This window comes from Diorhabda sublineata, chromosome 9 (assembly GCF_026230105.1).
Source record: "Diorhabda sublineata isolate icDioSubl1.1 chromosome 9, icDioSubl1.1, whole genome shotgun sequence".
NCBI lineage: Eukaryota > Metazoa > Arthropoda > Insecta > Coleoptera > Chrysomelidae > Diorhabda > Diorhabda sublineata.
In genome coordinates this window covers 2362908-2379036 of record NC_079482.1, presented here as the reverse complement: position 1 = coordinate 2379036, position 16129 = coordinate 2362908, and the positions used below count along the sequence as shown (strand labels likewise).

General features: G+C 32.5%; 2 protein-coding genes across 3 annotated transcripts in view; one reads left to right on the top strand and one right to left on the bottom strand.

Moving 5' to 3' along the window:
* The first annotated feature begins 291 nt into the window (after positions 1-291).
* LOC130448606 (MAU2 chromatid cohesion factor homolog) lies at positions 292-4826 on the top strand. The gene is made up of 9 exons (XM_056786036.1): positions 292-629; positions 687-866; positions 926-1048; positions 1103-1328; positions 2179-2343; positions 2673-2920; positions 2997-3202; positions 3257-3459; positions 3516-4826. The coding sequence occupies exons 1-9, from the start codon at positions 405-407 to the stop codon at positions 3698-3700; spliced, it is 1761 nt and encodes a 586-aa protein (XP_056642014.1). The 5' UTR covers positions 292-404; the 3' UTR covers positions 3701-4826.
* The window catches only part of LOC130448605 (neuroligin-1-like), a 29058-nt gene continuing 17742 nt past the window's right edge, over positions 4814-16129 (bottom strand). For both annotated transcript variants that reach the window (XM_056786034.1, XM_056786035.1), the window contains 12 exons: positions 13696-13913; positions 11074-11229; positions 10833-11021; positions 10453-10659; positions 9976-10303; positions 9788-9926; positions 9566-9717; positions 9341-9450; positions 8723-8872; positions 7805-7932; positions 7492-7735; positions 4814-6682 (listed from right to left, as the gene is read on the bottom strand). In XM_056786034.1, the coding sequence (XP_056642012.1) occupies positions 6288-6682; positions 7492-7735; positions 7805-7932; positions 8723-8872; positions 9341-9450; positions 9566-9717; positions 9788-9926; positions 9976-10303; positions 10453-10659; positions 10833-11021; positions 11074-11229; positions 13696-13913 (2416 nt within the window). In that variant the 3' untranslated portion in view covers positions 4814-6287. The remainder of the gene's footprint in view (positions 6683-7491; positions 7736-7804; positions 7933-8722; positions 8873-9340; positions 9451-9565; positions 9718-9787; positions 9927-9975; positions 10304-10452; positions 10660-10832; positions 11022-11073; positions 11230-13695; positions 13914-16129) is intronic.

The following is a 16129-nucleotide window of genomic DNA, read 5'->3' as shown; positions in this document are numbered from 1 at the left end:
AGTCATATAAGAAGGATTCAGATATCGTCATAAATTAAGCGTAATAGAAACAGCCAATCAGTGCTATTCCCTAAAACAACATAATTAAAATTGTAATTTTTTAGAAAAATATATATATTAGTAAATCAATTTTCATTACTAAATATATAACTTAAGCATTTAACTGGAAATTCATGGTTTATTATCTATTATAGATACGAATACCACTCCAATAGCATAAAGATTTTTGATAATAGCGTTAATATCATCCTCATGTGACTGCACCATAACATTAAAACGCCAAAGTCATTTGTCAATACCAATGTCAAGCTTAGTAATGAGCATATAAAATAAACAAACAGAAGCGGTGAATGGTAATCGAAAAATATGGTGTGAATAAAATTGAAACTATTTAAGAATAAAAAATGGCTTCGTCTCAGGACGCTTGGTATCTTTCTCTATTAGGTTTAGCCGAATATTTCAGGACATCCAGTCCTCCAATGATCAAATGTTGTATTCAATGTTTACAAGCTGTTTTTAATTTTAAACCGCCGCAAAGAGTTGAAGCAAGAACTCACCTACAACTCGGTAATATTTTATTAACACACACCAAAAATATCGATTTAGCTAAGAATCATTTAGAACAGGCCGTGAGTACAAATACATTTTCATGCTTATAAAATAATCATATATTTTTTTCTTTTCAGTGGTTATTATCTCAGTCAATTAATTCGTTTGATGACGTGAAGTTTGAAGCCGCCAGCGTTTTAGCTGAATTATACGAACAGCAAGAACAAATATCCCTATCGAAACCAATTTTAAGGAAAGCTATTGAGTTATCACAACATAATGTGTATTGGCATTGTAGATTGATATTCCAACTAGCGGTACGTAATTTTAATAGATTTTAATTAATGTATAATATTACGATAACTATAATTTATAGCAAATTCATGCAACTGAGAAAGATTATACCCTCGCAAGTAGTTTATTAGGTGTTGGTGTAGATTATGCTCATATTTCAAATGCTTCTTATACAAGAGTATTATTTTTGTTAAGTAAAGGAATGGTAAGTATTTTATGTATTTATAGAAAAGTTTATATCAATTTTTTTAATTCTCAGTTATTATTAATTGATAAAAAATTGCAAGAAGTGCAACAAGTTTTAAACCAAGCCGGACATTTAATTGAGACGTGGACGGGAGCTGTTTATCAAAAAGAATATGTTAAAGTATATTTTCTTGTTTTACAAGTATGTCATTATCTAATGGCTGGTCAAGTTAAAAGTGTTAAACCGTGTTTAAAGCAGCTCCAACAGAGTATACAAACTATTATGGCTTCCGATGATGGTGAGTTTTCAAATTTTTTTATTTAAAGCTACTTTACTACTCATAGCAATAGGTAAATATGATCATAGATGTTTTGAGGGAGGAGTTGTCCACTGATGACTCTCAGAAACTTTTATTTCATATTTATAGGACTAGGACAAAATTGTTGAAAGAGGAGGAAGATGACCTAAGCAGAGTAGAAGCTATAAACTGGCAGGATATAACCAAGGAGGATTATGGGGACTGATTCACTAATCAAAGGTTGTTTCCACTTCAATTTTTTGTGTACAGGTTCATTTAGCAGGTTGAATTCTTCATTTTGATAACTGGTTCGTTTTTGATACTCTTTTACTGTTGGTATTTTCAAGTCTTTATGGATTTTTTATTGCTTACAAACCAAGGGTGCGTTACGAATGCTGCAGTTTAATTTTAACTGAATTTTTTGGTTTTTGAACAGCCCCACAACAACCAGCAAGGGGTGTATAATCCACCCCAATAAAGGGATCTAAGAGATTGAATGACTTAATGATGGATGATGTTGATTATCTGTAGTAGGACAAATATTTTTTTTTGGCAGTTGATTAAATATTTAACTGGTGATTTTATCGAATCCTGGTACTTTATGGATATTTATCAGTTTTTATTTCTTTTGGAGAAAATTTTTTAATTGGTGAACTCATTGAGTATGGTGTGTCGAGGAAGTGTTTTTCTCTATTGTTTGGGGTTTGTTCAGGTTTGCTGAAGATGTCTGCGAAGGTTGTTGGATTTTCTTGATCTGATTTTGCCCAGGTATCGTTCTTTGTTTTAAGCGGGAATATGTAGTTTGATGATGTTCTTGAATTTTTTTAGTACATTTTGAATGTTGTTTTAGTTTTTATGGGTCCAAGTGCGGGTGATATGTTTTTATGGATGCCGAAAGAACATTTGTACGTTCTGGTTTATTTAGTCACCGTTATGCATAGTATGCAGGCCGGTTATATGGAAAAAGCCCAAAAATATACTGATAAGGCTTTAATGCAGATTGAAAAATTGAAAAGTAAGTAAAATTCACTTTTATGAGTAATTTTATAATTTTATGATTTTCTTTAGCATAAAATCCTTTTTTTTTTTGTTATTTGAGTACTAGGATGTACATATATTGGTTTTGTTGGAGTCCAAAAATGAGAAACTAAAGAAATTTAAAACGTTTTCTTGGAAATTATTACAAAAAGTTCACTATCAAGAAAAATTATCACTAATTTTCAAATTTTATAACTTTTTTCTTCATAAAACCTTGTTTAACACGTTGACTGCCTAATGTACAGTTATTAAAACGGCATTTAACGTGTTAATATGGGACTGTATATATCTGTTACTGTTTTATAGTTGTAGATAATAAACCGATTCTATCAGTATTCCAATTAATGTTATTGGAACATATAATAATGTGTCGTTTAGTAATGGGTAATAAAACGCAAGCTCTACAAGAAATATCATCAGCGGCTGCATTATGCAAACAAAGTCCCCGTCTATTAGAAACTCACGGACCTCAACTACATACTTTATTAGGATTATATTCTATGAGTATGAATTGTATGGAAGCAGCGGAAGCTCAATTTATAGCTGCCTTAAACGTGAGTTTGCAATCTTGTACTTTCGATGGGTGAAAAGCCCCTTTATATTTTTTATAATCACAAAAAACTGTTTTAGACGTCTAGAGAAAGAGAACTTTGGACATTCGCTAATCTCAATTTGGCTATTGTTTATTTAAGGGGTAAAAGAGAAGCAGATTTTAACGCTTTACATGATAGAATTAATCCGGAAAGTCTTCCTTCGCATTCTCACAGCTTAAGAGCAGCAGCTTATTACGTACAAGGCTTACAAGCTTTCTTTCAAGGTAGATATAATGAAGCAAAGTAAGTATTTCGATTATTGACGAACATTTTTTCTCAGTGTAATATTTATTTAAGGAGATACCTCAGGGAGACGTTGAAAATGGCCAACGCCGAAGACTTAAATAGATTAACGTCATGTTCTTTGGTTCTTCTAGGTCATATATTTTTATCTTTGGGTAATAGCAGGGAAAGTATGAACATGGTAACGCCTGCTATGCAATTGGCAAGCAAAATACCCGATGTACACGTTCAATTATGGGCTTCGGCTATTCTTAAAGGTCAGTTTATTGATAACGGCAAAAATTTTCTTTATACATGATTTTTTATTTTGTAGATTTGAATCGTATTTGTGGGGATACGCAACAAGAAAACGAATCTTATCAGAGACACGTTAATTTTTCACAGATGTTATTAACAGATCATTTTCAAGCATCTCAAATGCCCGAACATAATCTTATAATGTGGACGCATGGTAATTTCCCAACGGATACTCCAACTACTTCGAATAGTCTCATATAAACTGGTCGGTGTGAGTTCTCTTTGGGCTTTCTTAAAACCATCCCTTTAGGTCTTCTTTTAAGCACTTTCTAAACCTTTTTGTTTCTTAAAACAACCATTTTTTTCCTTATTTTGTTTCATTATTACAAATTTGAGGTTTATGTACATAACCGTTGATGGTCTGATCAGTCCTTTAGCTTGGTGAACACCTTCTTATCCAACTATCAACTTTTTTCTATCTAATTATCTCTTTGGTCTTCTTCCAACCACCTTCTAGACCTTTTTTTCTAAAACTATCAATTTTTGCCTTATTTTGCTTCATTATTACAAATTTGAGGTTTTGGGGTTTGTTTACATAACCGTTGATGGTCTGATCAGTCCTTTAGCTTGGTGAACATCTTTTTATCCAACTATCAACTTCTAGACCTTTTTGTTTGCTAAAACTATCAATTTTTTCTTATTTTGCTTCATTATTACAAATTTGAGGTTTTGAGCTTCATTTCCAAAACCGTTGATGACCTTCTCAGCCATTCACCATCATCTCATCCAACTATTAACCTTTCTTTTCGATCGGTCTCCCATTGCAAGGAATCATCTACTTCCGTTGAGAATATAAATATTCGTAGATGATTTTTTGAACCTAATCAGTCCATTAAGTTAAGGAATTCCCTGTAGTTCCTTTTCCGAAACAATCAGTCTCTAGAGATTGTGATTATATGTTTTAATTAAAATTAGATACGTACCTTTAAGTCTAATATTTCTCAACATGTGGTGGTGATTTAATTATTTTTACTTCCTATTTATTATTACTTACCTGATATGATGATTTATCTTCCACTGTTATATTTGGTTTATCGATTTTAAAACAACGTCCAACATGGTCGTGTATCTGTATGTTATGGTTTTAACTACAGATTTAGGCCTTATTGACTTTTTTTATCGTACACACTTTATACATTTTATTATTTTATTTAATATAAAAATATTGTTAGTCCCCTATATAGAATTTTTCCATGAAATGCGTGGATTATTAATACAGACTTTTTTTTATATAATTTATATTTACACGAATATATTAAATTGTCTTTTATCAATTCACTTGGTAATAATTTTAAATCAGCATCTTTATAAATATTTTTTGAAAATACTAGTTTTTTTTTTTTAATTTAATCCTGTGAATACTAATAAACCTGAAGGTGAAAAATGAAACGTATCATGAAAAGAATTAGGCACAAATAACATTCTTTAATTGTTTTAACACGTTAACTGCCAATTATGTCAAATAACTTCGCCGAAGTGACTTTTGTTACATATATTAATAAGAACTTTTTTTTTAATTTTCTGTTTTCTATTAAATCAAATCCTGAAAATTATCACGGTAACTAACGTGTTAAAAAAGCTACGAGGGTATTTGAAGAAGATATACTTTTGGTTGTTCATGAATAAACGACAAATAATTTATAAAAAGAAAAGTGATAGTAAAATGAGTTTTGCTCATGGAGCTTCTAACGTTACAACGCTAGTTTTTACAAAAAAGATTATGGTAGAATTATGGGGTTTTTTTGGAATTAGCTACAAGGGTAATTAAAAAAGATGGATACATAGCGAATATATTGAATATATCACCCTGTATAGTGGAAAATAAACGTACAAGAATGAATAAGTCTCTTCTTGAGAAACTTTTTAACGTTTTTAAACAAAAAATTTCCTTCCAGAAGTGTAGGATTTTTCTGAAAATTGAAAAAATCTTGTGATTGACATGGATGTGTAAAAAAACTGATTAGAGTAAAATATTGCTAAAAGGAGGCTCATAATTCAAAAAAATACTCTTAAGCGATGTATATAAGAGAGTAAAAATTTAGAATGAATTACGAGGGTGATTAAAAAAGTTGGAAGATGAGTAAAGTGAGTGGTACACAGTGAATATAAAACAAAGAAACATATGAACTGTATGAACCCTGTATAGTGAAAAATAAAGGAAATTAGAATGAAAATTTCCATTTTGGGATCATTTTTTAACGTTTTCACTTGAAAATTATCGTTTTAGAATTGTTGGATTTTTTGAAACCTGAAGGATTCTGCTGACACGACATGCGTGCATAAAAAAATATATATAGACTAAAATATCACTAATAGGAGGCTCATAATTCGAAAAAATACTCTTAAAGGACGTATATAAGAGAAAAAAATTAAATTGAGTTACGGGGGTGATTAAAAAAGTTGGAAGATGAGTAAAGTAGGTAGTAGACAGCGAATATAAGACAAAAGAAACACTCTGTATAGTGAAAAGAAACGCAATTTTTCTCTTTAGTCACTTTCCAACGTTTTTTACACAAAAATTATCGTTCAGAAGGTATGTTACTCGATTTACGAGGGAGATCGGAGAAGTTATTCATATAAAAAAATTATAGAATACAAGTATCAAGTATTATGCTCTATATTCTTGACTATAATTGAGCAAAAATGAGCTGCTCTATAAAAGGACTTTCTAAACAGCAAAAAAAAGCAGTTTCAATAGAAAAAGATTATTAAAAAACTAGTATCTTGTAAGAAAAAAGAATTTTTATCTCGAATTATAAAAATACTGATCGATTGCACAAATAAATGATCAAACGGATATTTCTTGAATTTGAACACGTTTTTTCATAGTTCCCGGTGTAACAGGAACCCCTTGCGGCCTGAGGATCCCCTGGTTTGTACTTGCTGTCGGTAGAACCTCCACAACCGGAGACGGATGTTCATCGTTTCTATCAAGAAGTACATCTTGACTGGTACTGGTAACATCAGGTGGATGGAAACTGGGGTGAAGGTTTTCTATTCTTTTGGCTGGAGGCGGAGAGGATTTGAAATTTTGGATAGGTAGTTCTGTTATTTGGGTATCGATAAAACGTTTTTGATTATAGCTGCAATCATCCATAAATTTGTGTCTGCCACATTTCGTATTTGCGGGTTGTATTTCGTAGGATTTGTCGTAGCCTTCTCCTGACGAACTACTACAGCTTCCTGAAAAAAATATGCATTACGTGATATATTTATCGAAGAGACTATAAATTTTCTACGGGAAATTAGGTTATAAGAAATATGTAAAATTAACAAAAAGTACTATTCGTTTTTCTATTGTGGAAAAAAAAATACGTAAAAAAGTTGATGTACCACACTAAAAATTAACAATTTTATAGTAATTGTAAAATTTCACTATCAAAAATCAACGTTTCTCTTCTCTCCCTTCTTGCTTATCGGCCTTGTCGTGTCTTAATTTAGTAAGTACTATGAAAGACTCTAAGAGTATTGCTGTGTAGTTATAAGGAAAAAGGTTAAATTACGGGAAAAGAAGAATAACCTAAATATTTATCTTTGATCCAATATGACGTTAAATGTCAAACAGCTTCAAATTGTGAAAAAAATTTGTAGATGTTTTTGTTTGACTAATTTCTTGGTTTATTGAAATTGTTTTTTTTTATAAAACACTTTTCGGAATGTACAAAAAATATGAAGACATTAATATAGGAAAATCGTGATACGAGTGAACGGTATGTTTAAAAAATTGTCTTCTTTGTAAGAATGACTCTCACAATGAATCACAAGTTACTTTAAATTGAAAAAAAAAACATAGGACACAAAACAACATAATTCACTTCAAATATATCAAATTTAAAAAAAAAAAACAAATGAAAGTTATGCATCAATCAAGTATTATTGATTTTAAAATTAAACAAAACTTTAGATTAAGGACTGTCGAATTGGATGTTCATATTATTATGGTCGCTCACAACATGAAATCTATTCATATATTTTTTGATAATGCTACTTACCGGATTCATTTTGTGCCTCTTTGATTTTCTGCTTATTCTTTTCTCTGTCTCTCTGATGATAGATGCCGGCGAAGATGAGAATGTTGAGTAATAAAAGGAAACAACCGACGGCTATAGTAATCGTAAGGGCGGTGGTGTAGTTCTGATAATGACTTGAAGCTAACTTTCTTAATATATTGTTAGACGTCTTTGTTTGACTCGGAAGATATATCGTTTGATTTGGAGGGCATTCTGTAGTTGTTGCCTGAAAAATATAATTTGTGAATTAAATATTCATAATACGAATCTTCTCGTGATTTAATTATATATTTACCTGAAGAGCTGTATCAGATTTTGGCGGCAGTAGCGTGGTAACTGGATTCTCCGTTGATATAGTTGATGCCATTGTTGTGACGTGATAAAAATATGTCGGTTTTTCTTTGAGCTGCGGTCGAACGAAACCTTTATTGAAAATAAAATACAGTTGCATTGATGTATGCAAAAATAATTAAGAAAATTCTTGTAGTGATTTACAAAGTCTCCAGAAAGTTTTAAGCATATTACAAATTACCACCAGGTACATGGCCAAAAATTTTCTATTGGGGGGTCCGACCCCCTCCCCCCTCGAGATTTTTCCATCATTTTTTATCCTTTATGAAACAACTTTATTATTTTTTTTTTCTACGGCATTATCTTACCCTCAAAACTCAGCTCATGTTCCCATCTTTAAAGGACAAATTTTCAAATGAAAATTGTTGAGGGGGTGGAAAATCCAGTCAGGAAAACGGCTCCGACAATAGGAATGTTCCAAAACCAGCTTTTGGTCAAAATTCATTTCGAAAATTTCATCAGGACCGGCTGAGGGGGAGAGAATTGTTAAATTTTGTTCTGCGATTTGGCTAAAAATCTGGCATAAGGGGTTTTCGGGGATGAGAAATCAGCTTTGCTATCGGATTCCAGTGGCATGGTCAAAAAATAAAAGTCGAAAAATTTTGGTTTCTGTCTTTTGAAAAATAGTAAATTACAAGACAGAAATTGTTAGATCAATGAACTAATAAGTTGAAAGCGGCTTAAAAATTTTTATGAAATTGGGTTTTTTTGCGTTTTCCTTACCACTGTACAGAACAGACAGAATTAAAAAGAGCCTCAGCAGAATCTCAAAGATGATGATTACCTACAACTTGTCCAAAGATTTTTTATCAATCATCAATTACCGGAGTCGAAATTCTGATTTTGAATATAAAAGATATACCGTCATAATATTGGTCGTCTTCTTCTTGGAACTGATGGTGTCTCATGGATACGTCGTCACCGTCACCGGGCCTATGTAGTTGCGGTATCAAATTCAACCAAAGGGACATCTTGTGACCCCGGTAGTGGTCTTTCTTCTCTAAACGATTTCCTGAAAATATTATCAATCTCAAATCCAGTTATAAAAGATGTGGAGACAGGATTATCATAGTTTTCCATTCGGAAGACTAGAAGTTAACAGAACTAGATTTGAACATTGACTTTCTGTGTTTGATATTTCGAAATCTCAGACATCTGAAGGGATAATCCAACCAAAGTATACACCAGTGGTCATCTAATTACACGAAACAATACGAAAGAAGAACCAGAAGAATCATGAGTGACTATTAAAGAATCCAACCAATATTTTTTACTGTAAACCACTTTATATCGTGTTTTATCTGTTTTAAAGAACTGGCAGATGACGTTCTAGGACCAGAGATTAAATTTGGATCATTAAATTTCAAGAAACAAACCAGAAGCACGACAACAGACCTAGAAGAAACTTTCTCGGTGAAGATAGCAGTAGATCTAATATTTTCTAGTGAAAACCGGTAATTTAGCTAAAAATGTGACTCACCAATCTCCAAATAAAATTGATTTATAGTATCGTAAGTATCCCAAAATGGAAAGGTTGATGTCTGCTTATCGGTTAAAGACTTTTGATCCGGTAGGTCACCATTCGGATTCCTGTAAGATATACGAAAAACGCACATTATTTTTCTCGATTTTTAACTCGGTTCGGATCATTTTCCATACAAAAAACCCCATTATTATAAGGATAGATGCTCGTTAAAATGCTTACCCGCTTTTAACGAAATTACTGATATAATGAATCAGCGCTTTTGATATGGCAGCATCATTAGTTGTGTAATTGTAAGGAGAATAGAAACCAGCACCGGTCAGAGGGAAGCCCAAAGCGTAAGGAAGCTCATCTCCTCGAACGCTTCCGAATCTCTAAAAGACAAAACAGTTTGAACAAAACCAACCTGAATTTATTACAACAAATATCGCGTAGTAAACTCACCATCGGGACGTCTCGTTCTCCATTGTGGTGTTGGAAATGGAAAAAAAACGTCGTCCCCCCTTTCGAACTATGCAAATATCCTATCCTTATCAGAGGGGCTGCGGTGTGTCCGTCGCTGAGTACATCGAGCGTGGCATCCCTGGAAATAAAGTTATTAACTTTAAAACGACCATAAAATTAGATCTCACCTCACGCTCAAGGGATTCTGCGAGGGTTTCTCCCAATCGGTATATTCGTTCTTCAAAGTGGAAAAAATTTCGTTCAGGTGATAATAGTAAGCGTTTCGTACGTACGTTCTCAAAATTCTATCTCTTTTCGTTTCGTTGAAACCGAATTCTAAATCTTGAGCGTTGAGGTCCAGATATGATTCGGTTGTAATGAGACCGAATAAGAGAGCTCTGTCCGGAAAATCGGCTAATTCGTATCCTTGGGATGTGGAGATGGTTGGAGCTCCGATAGTGGGCGGAACTGCAGTTGGATTTACTAGAATTGTACCGTCCACAAATGGAGCGAAACCTGTCGAATCAAAATCGTGATAAAGGTTATGTTATACCGTCAGTTATTACAAACAAACATAAAAAGGGTACGAGAGTAAAAACTTTGCAATATATTATATCATTTTACTAATAAAATTGGTCACGAATATATTCTATTGAATGATTTACCTGGAAGAAACCGTGGAACGTCTAACCGCGTATCAAGTAAATGATTTAAAGGTTGTAGTCTTAAACATGGAGCCAAATCATCTTCTAACAGATCTCCATAACATCTTGTATGAAGGGATACACTTCTCTTCACCCAAAGAGGATCTTTTTGTAATGCCCACGGGCTCAGACTTGATCCACTTAATAATATCACCCGATGAAGTAATTCTGATAAAAAAAAATATACCAAATATGGAAGTGTTTAGTATTAGTGTATAAATAAATGGAGTAAATTAGAAGTAAAACATTAATACCATATCATTTGCTATGTAATGAAGAATAGTAAGAAAAAATAATAGTCAAAAGTTGTACCAATCAAAAAGGGTGGTAAATTTACTTACCTTTAGCAACTGGAGATATAGCTATAAAATTTACTAAAGCGGCTCCGGTTCCATGGCCCATGAGCGTCACCTTCTGTGGATCACCTCCAAAAGCGGGTAGGTTTTCCCTTAACCAATGTAATCCCGCCACCAAATCCATCAAACCGAAATTTCCTTGGGCGCTACTTTTCGCCCCAGTTTTTAAAAAACCTGAAACAAAAGTAACGTGCCACCTTCTTATTTTTACTAACCTGAAACATACCTAGTACGCCAAGTCTAAAATTGATTGTAACTACAATGACTCGTCCTGTAGATGCCAGAAGAGTACCGTCGTATATATTTCCACTACTCCATTCATAACTTTCTCCATGGACATACACTATACAAGGCAACAGACTGGTTTCTTCACCGCCAGTCGCTAGAAAAAAAAATATAAATAGTTAAAAAGCAGATTTTAAATGTTAGCACATAGGATCATACAAAAGTTTTTTATTCTTCTTCTCTTTTATTGTTTGATAAAGTTATAGTTTGAAAAGTTATTCAGCAGGTCCTTTTTTAGTCAGAGGTTTCTTAAATAATCTAAAAAAACAGGTAATCTTATACAAAATGACGGCGCAATAAACATGGGAATAATGAGGTTCAAAACCCAACGAATAATTTCACAAATTACATAGAAATTTGCGACTAAAACATTTGTTTACCCATCGGCCGCCATTTTCCTGCCGATTTTGACAATTCGTTAGATAGCTCATAGATAGCTAACCAGTATCATAGACAAATATCAAATTTCATATATCTTCTTCTCTTTTATTTATTGACAAAGCCACTATTTTAAAAGTTATTCAGTTCAATTGTTCTTTTTTCGTCACACGTTCAGAAGGTTTATGGTTTATATATTTATAAAATATCGGGTCATCAATATACGGCGGTCATATTTGATGGTTGCTCGTCAGATCAGTTGGTTTCTGTTTATGAAATTTGCTGTTACAAGCCGAAGCCTCACTTCCGCACTGCTTGCAGACTGTTGCATTAAACACTGCAATGCACTACGGAATTGAAGACACAGACTCGTTATTTCTTATCTTCTTCTTTTTCTTCTCCATTACCAGCACAATGTTCCAAACAAGTATAAGCTTACCTATATAAATCTACAAAATTTTTAAAACCAAAAAATGTCTGTAAAGAGAGTATGTGTAAGAATTTTGGTCATGGCGGCAGCGTAATTTAACTATAACTAACTATTAAATTAATTATTTTTAACAAATTGACGTAACGCATTAGGTCATTTTGGGATGACGTCACAACATGCCGCCATATTGTCTTGGGGAACAAATATTGCATTATTTACATTAAAATTGTGGTTATATTGGTGCTTTATTTCCGATTTTTTTGGTCAAAGATACTCATTTTAATCAAAAAGGGCTCGAAACAATGAATTTTCTATACACAAATTAAATAAAACCTTTGTTTGTCCACCTTGATAATATGGCTGACGTCTCAACTCACGTTACTGGAAAAATCCTATAATTAACAAATATGCAGTTCTACAAACTATTATTTATGTTAAATATTTACTAGTTCGTAAAGTGTGTTGCCTATCTTAGCATATTCTTTATAAACTAGATAATACAAATAAATACATAAAATGTCTCTTTTATATACAAGAAAAACTGGCAACATCGCGGACGGTTGGAATCTTAATGTGACGTGTTAGTTCGAGGTTACACGTTCAGATTAAATTTTTGCGTTCACTTGGACGATTATTACGATACAGAAATTCAATATTTAATCTGTTTTAGAGAAATACGTGTAAGTAAAATTAACAGTCGGTTCAACGCATAACCTAATAATGTAAACTCGAATAGACACAAATTTGACCATTCGCAAAATTTATCCGACTTGGTTCCTGTCAATTCTCAATTTCTTTAACCTAGTTTTGATGTTTCGAAAACAAATTTCGAGAATCTGCAATAAATTAAAAAAGTATCATCGATGTTTGCCAAAAAGTTTGCGGTCATCTTATTTTTCTTTGGCGCGTAAAAATAGAAAAGAAGAAGCTAATCCGATTTCGGAACTTTCCTGATGTTTATGGCTAACTTTCTTAATTGCTTTTCGCTTCGACAACTCAAAGTAGCAAACAGCATAAGTATATAGGCAAAAAACAGAAAGTAGATGAATTTTTAATCACTTTATTAGGGCTTCTGAAGGCCGTTACTAAGTTAAAATTTCGATGCTTTTTCGTTTTATCGAATTTCCATGGAGTTGTTTTACAAGTATAAAATCAGTTAAAAGAAAAGGGAATTTAGGAAGGAGTTATGAAGTTGGAAGCGGTTTATTGTTTGTTTTGCGAAAACCGATCGTTCTTTATTAATTTTAATATAGTAAATACAGTCGAAACATAAATCACTTCAATAGCACGTGATCGAAGCGTGTTAAGTCCGACAACAATAAGCTGTAGTCGTGTCCCACAAATAAGAAAAAGTTCTACAATAATACATCGTTATTAAAAAATCAAGTAATGTTGTTATACAGGGAAAATCGAAAAAAATTATGTTTTCTTTAAGAATAATAGATAAAAGTGTTTTTAAACTTGTAAATGTGATTTTTGTACCATGTATTTTAAAAGAATTGCAAATAATACGACAAAAATAACAGGTGAGAAGTGAATTGTTAATGTTTTCAACAAAATAAAAACTGATAGGGCTGAAAACATTAAAATGTAGTCGTGTTTCGAAGTTTTCTGTACCGTATGTCTCAAAAAATTTTTATATAAACGGAGTTTAACAAAAAAAAAAAATGATAAAAGTCAATGATCAACTGTACTGAAACAAGTATATCCGAATTTGAGTTTCAAATAGCAAAAAACTATTGATCTAAAGCTTACCGGTTCTGGGCACGTAGAGGTTGAGGTAAAGGCAGTCTTCACTTTGATTAGCTAACAGCGGTAAAACTTTTTCTAAGAAGAGTAACCGATTTTTCGGATATTCCAATAGAGCCTCAGATCGGTTACTGATATCGGGCAAACGTTGAGGACAGACGGAGCTGAATCTATCTGCCAATCGTGTCGATTTCCACATAGATGGCGTCACCGGAGGCATATACCTATAACAATACCATAGAGCTAATAACACTAGAGACCTAATTGTTTACATTTCTACATTTCCATGCTGAAACATCAGTAGCTACAGTGTAGCCAAATTTACAAACATTATAAGTTTATCGAGAAAAATAAAATAAAATAGGAGCAATTTAGTATCATTTGGAATTAATTAACAGATTTAATTTATTTCCATACCAATTTGATTAATATTAAAATTAAATTAAACATTATAAAATAATAATTTCATTATATTAATTATACGTATGAGATTTCTATGCAAAGATAAAAAGAAACATGACAACACCGCTTACAATTGTAGGCTACGTGGTGGCTGGATACGCGATAATGAGCTCTATAATTAAGTTTCAAATTATTTGGTTATTATGATATATATTTTTGTATTATTTCTTAAAAAAAGTTCGATTTTCAAACAATTATGGTTCGTGTTTGTGTAGTTTGTGAAAAAGTGGATCCTTTATTTCCAAATTTAACTTTTCACATGTAAGTGTGGTTATGTTTTATGACAGGAAAACAAATTTGTTTAACGGCAATGGCGTGCCATTTTCTTTGTTAGTTTCTTGTATATTTTTGCCGACCATAAAAAATAATATGAAATTAGAATCAGCAAATATTTCTTTTAAGAAATTGTCTCGGTAAGAATAGCTCATCGTTATATATCAGAAAAACAATTTCAATGTTTAAAAATTACATTTTATAAAAATTATACCAGTATAGGAAAACGATTTTATTTTTAAAAGTTACGAGGGGTGTCCAAGAATTGTGTTGATGTGAATAACTAATTTTATTATTTCACTTTGTATTATTAATCCCGAAAAGAGTATTTGATAGACGAGGGAGATTATATTTCATGCTATAAATAGCTAATTATCTCCGGCGAGAGGTTTCGATGGAATTGAGTTAGGGGTGACTCGGGCAATAGAACACCGGCAGTAAAACAATACCCATCAATCACAACTTATATTTCCGACTGAAATATCGCTGTTATTGTCGTTTGAATCTCGTCAATTTTCACGGTTATAAGCATTTGTGGTTTTAAAGAGAGATTTCCATTTGTACGGAATAGATCGAAATACTGATTTATCGCGTGTATAGAAAAATTAAGCTTCCGTATTTTTTGAAGCACTAAACACTCGAAATGCAATCCTAAATTTTAGTATATGTGTTGGTTTTAGTGTGGGTATATATAACAAACTGTCTTTTACGTTTTTAATCTTATATTTTTTAACCTACGCGTAGGTGAGACAAGGAAATTATTTCATTCATATCTCATTTACGAGGATGGTTCTAGAAGTACCTGGCCTGACCTAGAGATGGCGGTAGTTGCTAGAACAATACCACCGTATTAAAAAGTACAAAATCTATCTATTGAAGACACTACGTTGTTTGGTATTTGTTTGGCAGCCATCAATGGTGAAGTTTTCAGTGAATTTGTAAACATGGAAAAAACTGGTCATGGTTATGTGATATTTGAAAGGTATCAGCCCAACCAATATAAAAGCTGAACTAGTTTCTACTCTGGGGAAATTGCTCCTTCGTTATTAACGGTAAAATATTGGGTAGCGAAGTTTCAACGAGACTGTACGACCTGTGAAGATCAAATTAGTTGATCACTTCAGAAATGTTGAAGGAAATCCACAAAGGGGTACTGGATGATTGTTTATTGAAACTGCGCGAGCTAGCAGACATCTACAGGCAAGGTTATGACGTCGGTTATTTTGTTTTTTTCGGTTCTTTCCTCCATCGTCTACCATAAACAAAATATTATCTTTTCGACCTTGTGTACCTATACCTATATAAAATGGTGAACTTTTCCCAAAGGAGTTTTTTTGACTTTCTTCGATATACTTAAACCTTTTGCTGAAACTGGCAGAACATTCACAGAGTAGATGCTCTATGGGGTGCTTGCAGAATCCTGTAGATGTTTCACTGTCTCTATGGATTGCTCGTAGAATCTGACGTTCTCTGTCATGCCTATCGTCTGTCTGGAAATCTATATTTGTTCTTAGAGACTGTCTCTTTTGAAAACAAGCCGATATTTGTCTTCAGAAACTGTCATACTTCAAAACCAATTGTCTTTAGAGATATTGAGCATATATTCCACCACATTAAATTTTGATTCTGTATTTACCGAAATAATATTTCTCCTTTATTAATATGACGTTAATTTCTGCATATAACTTTAAAGAAAATATATAAT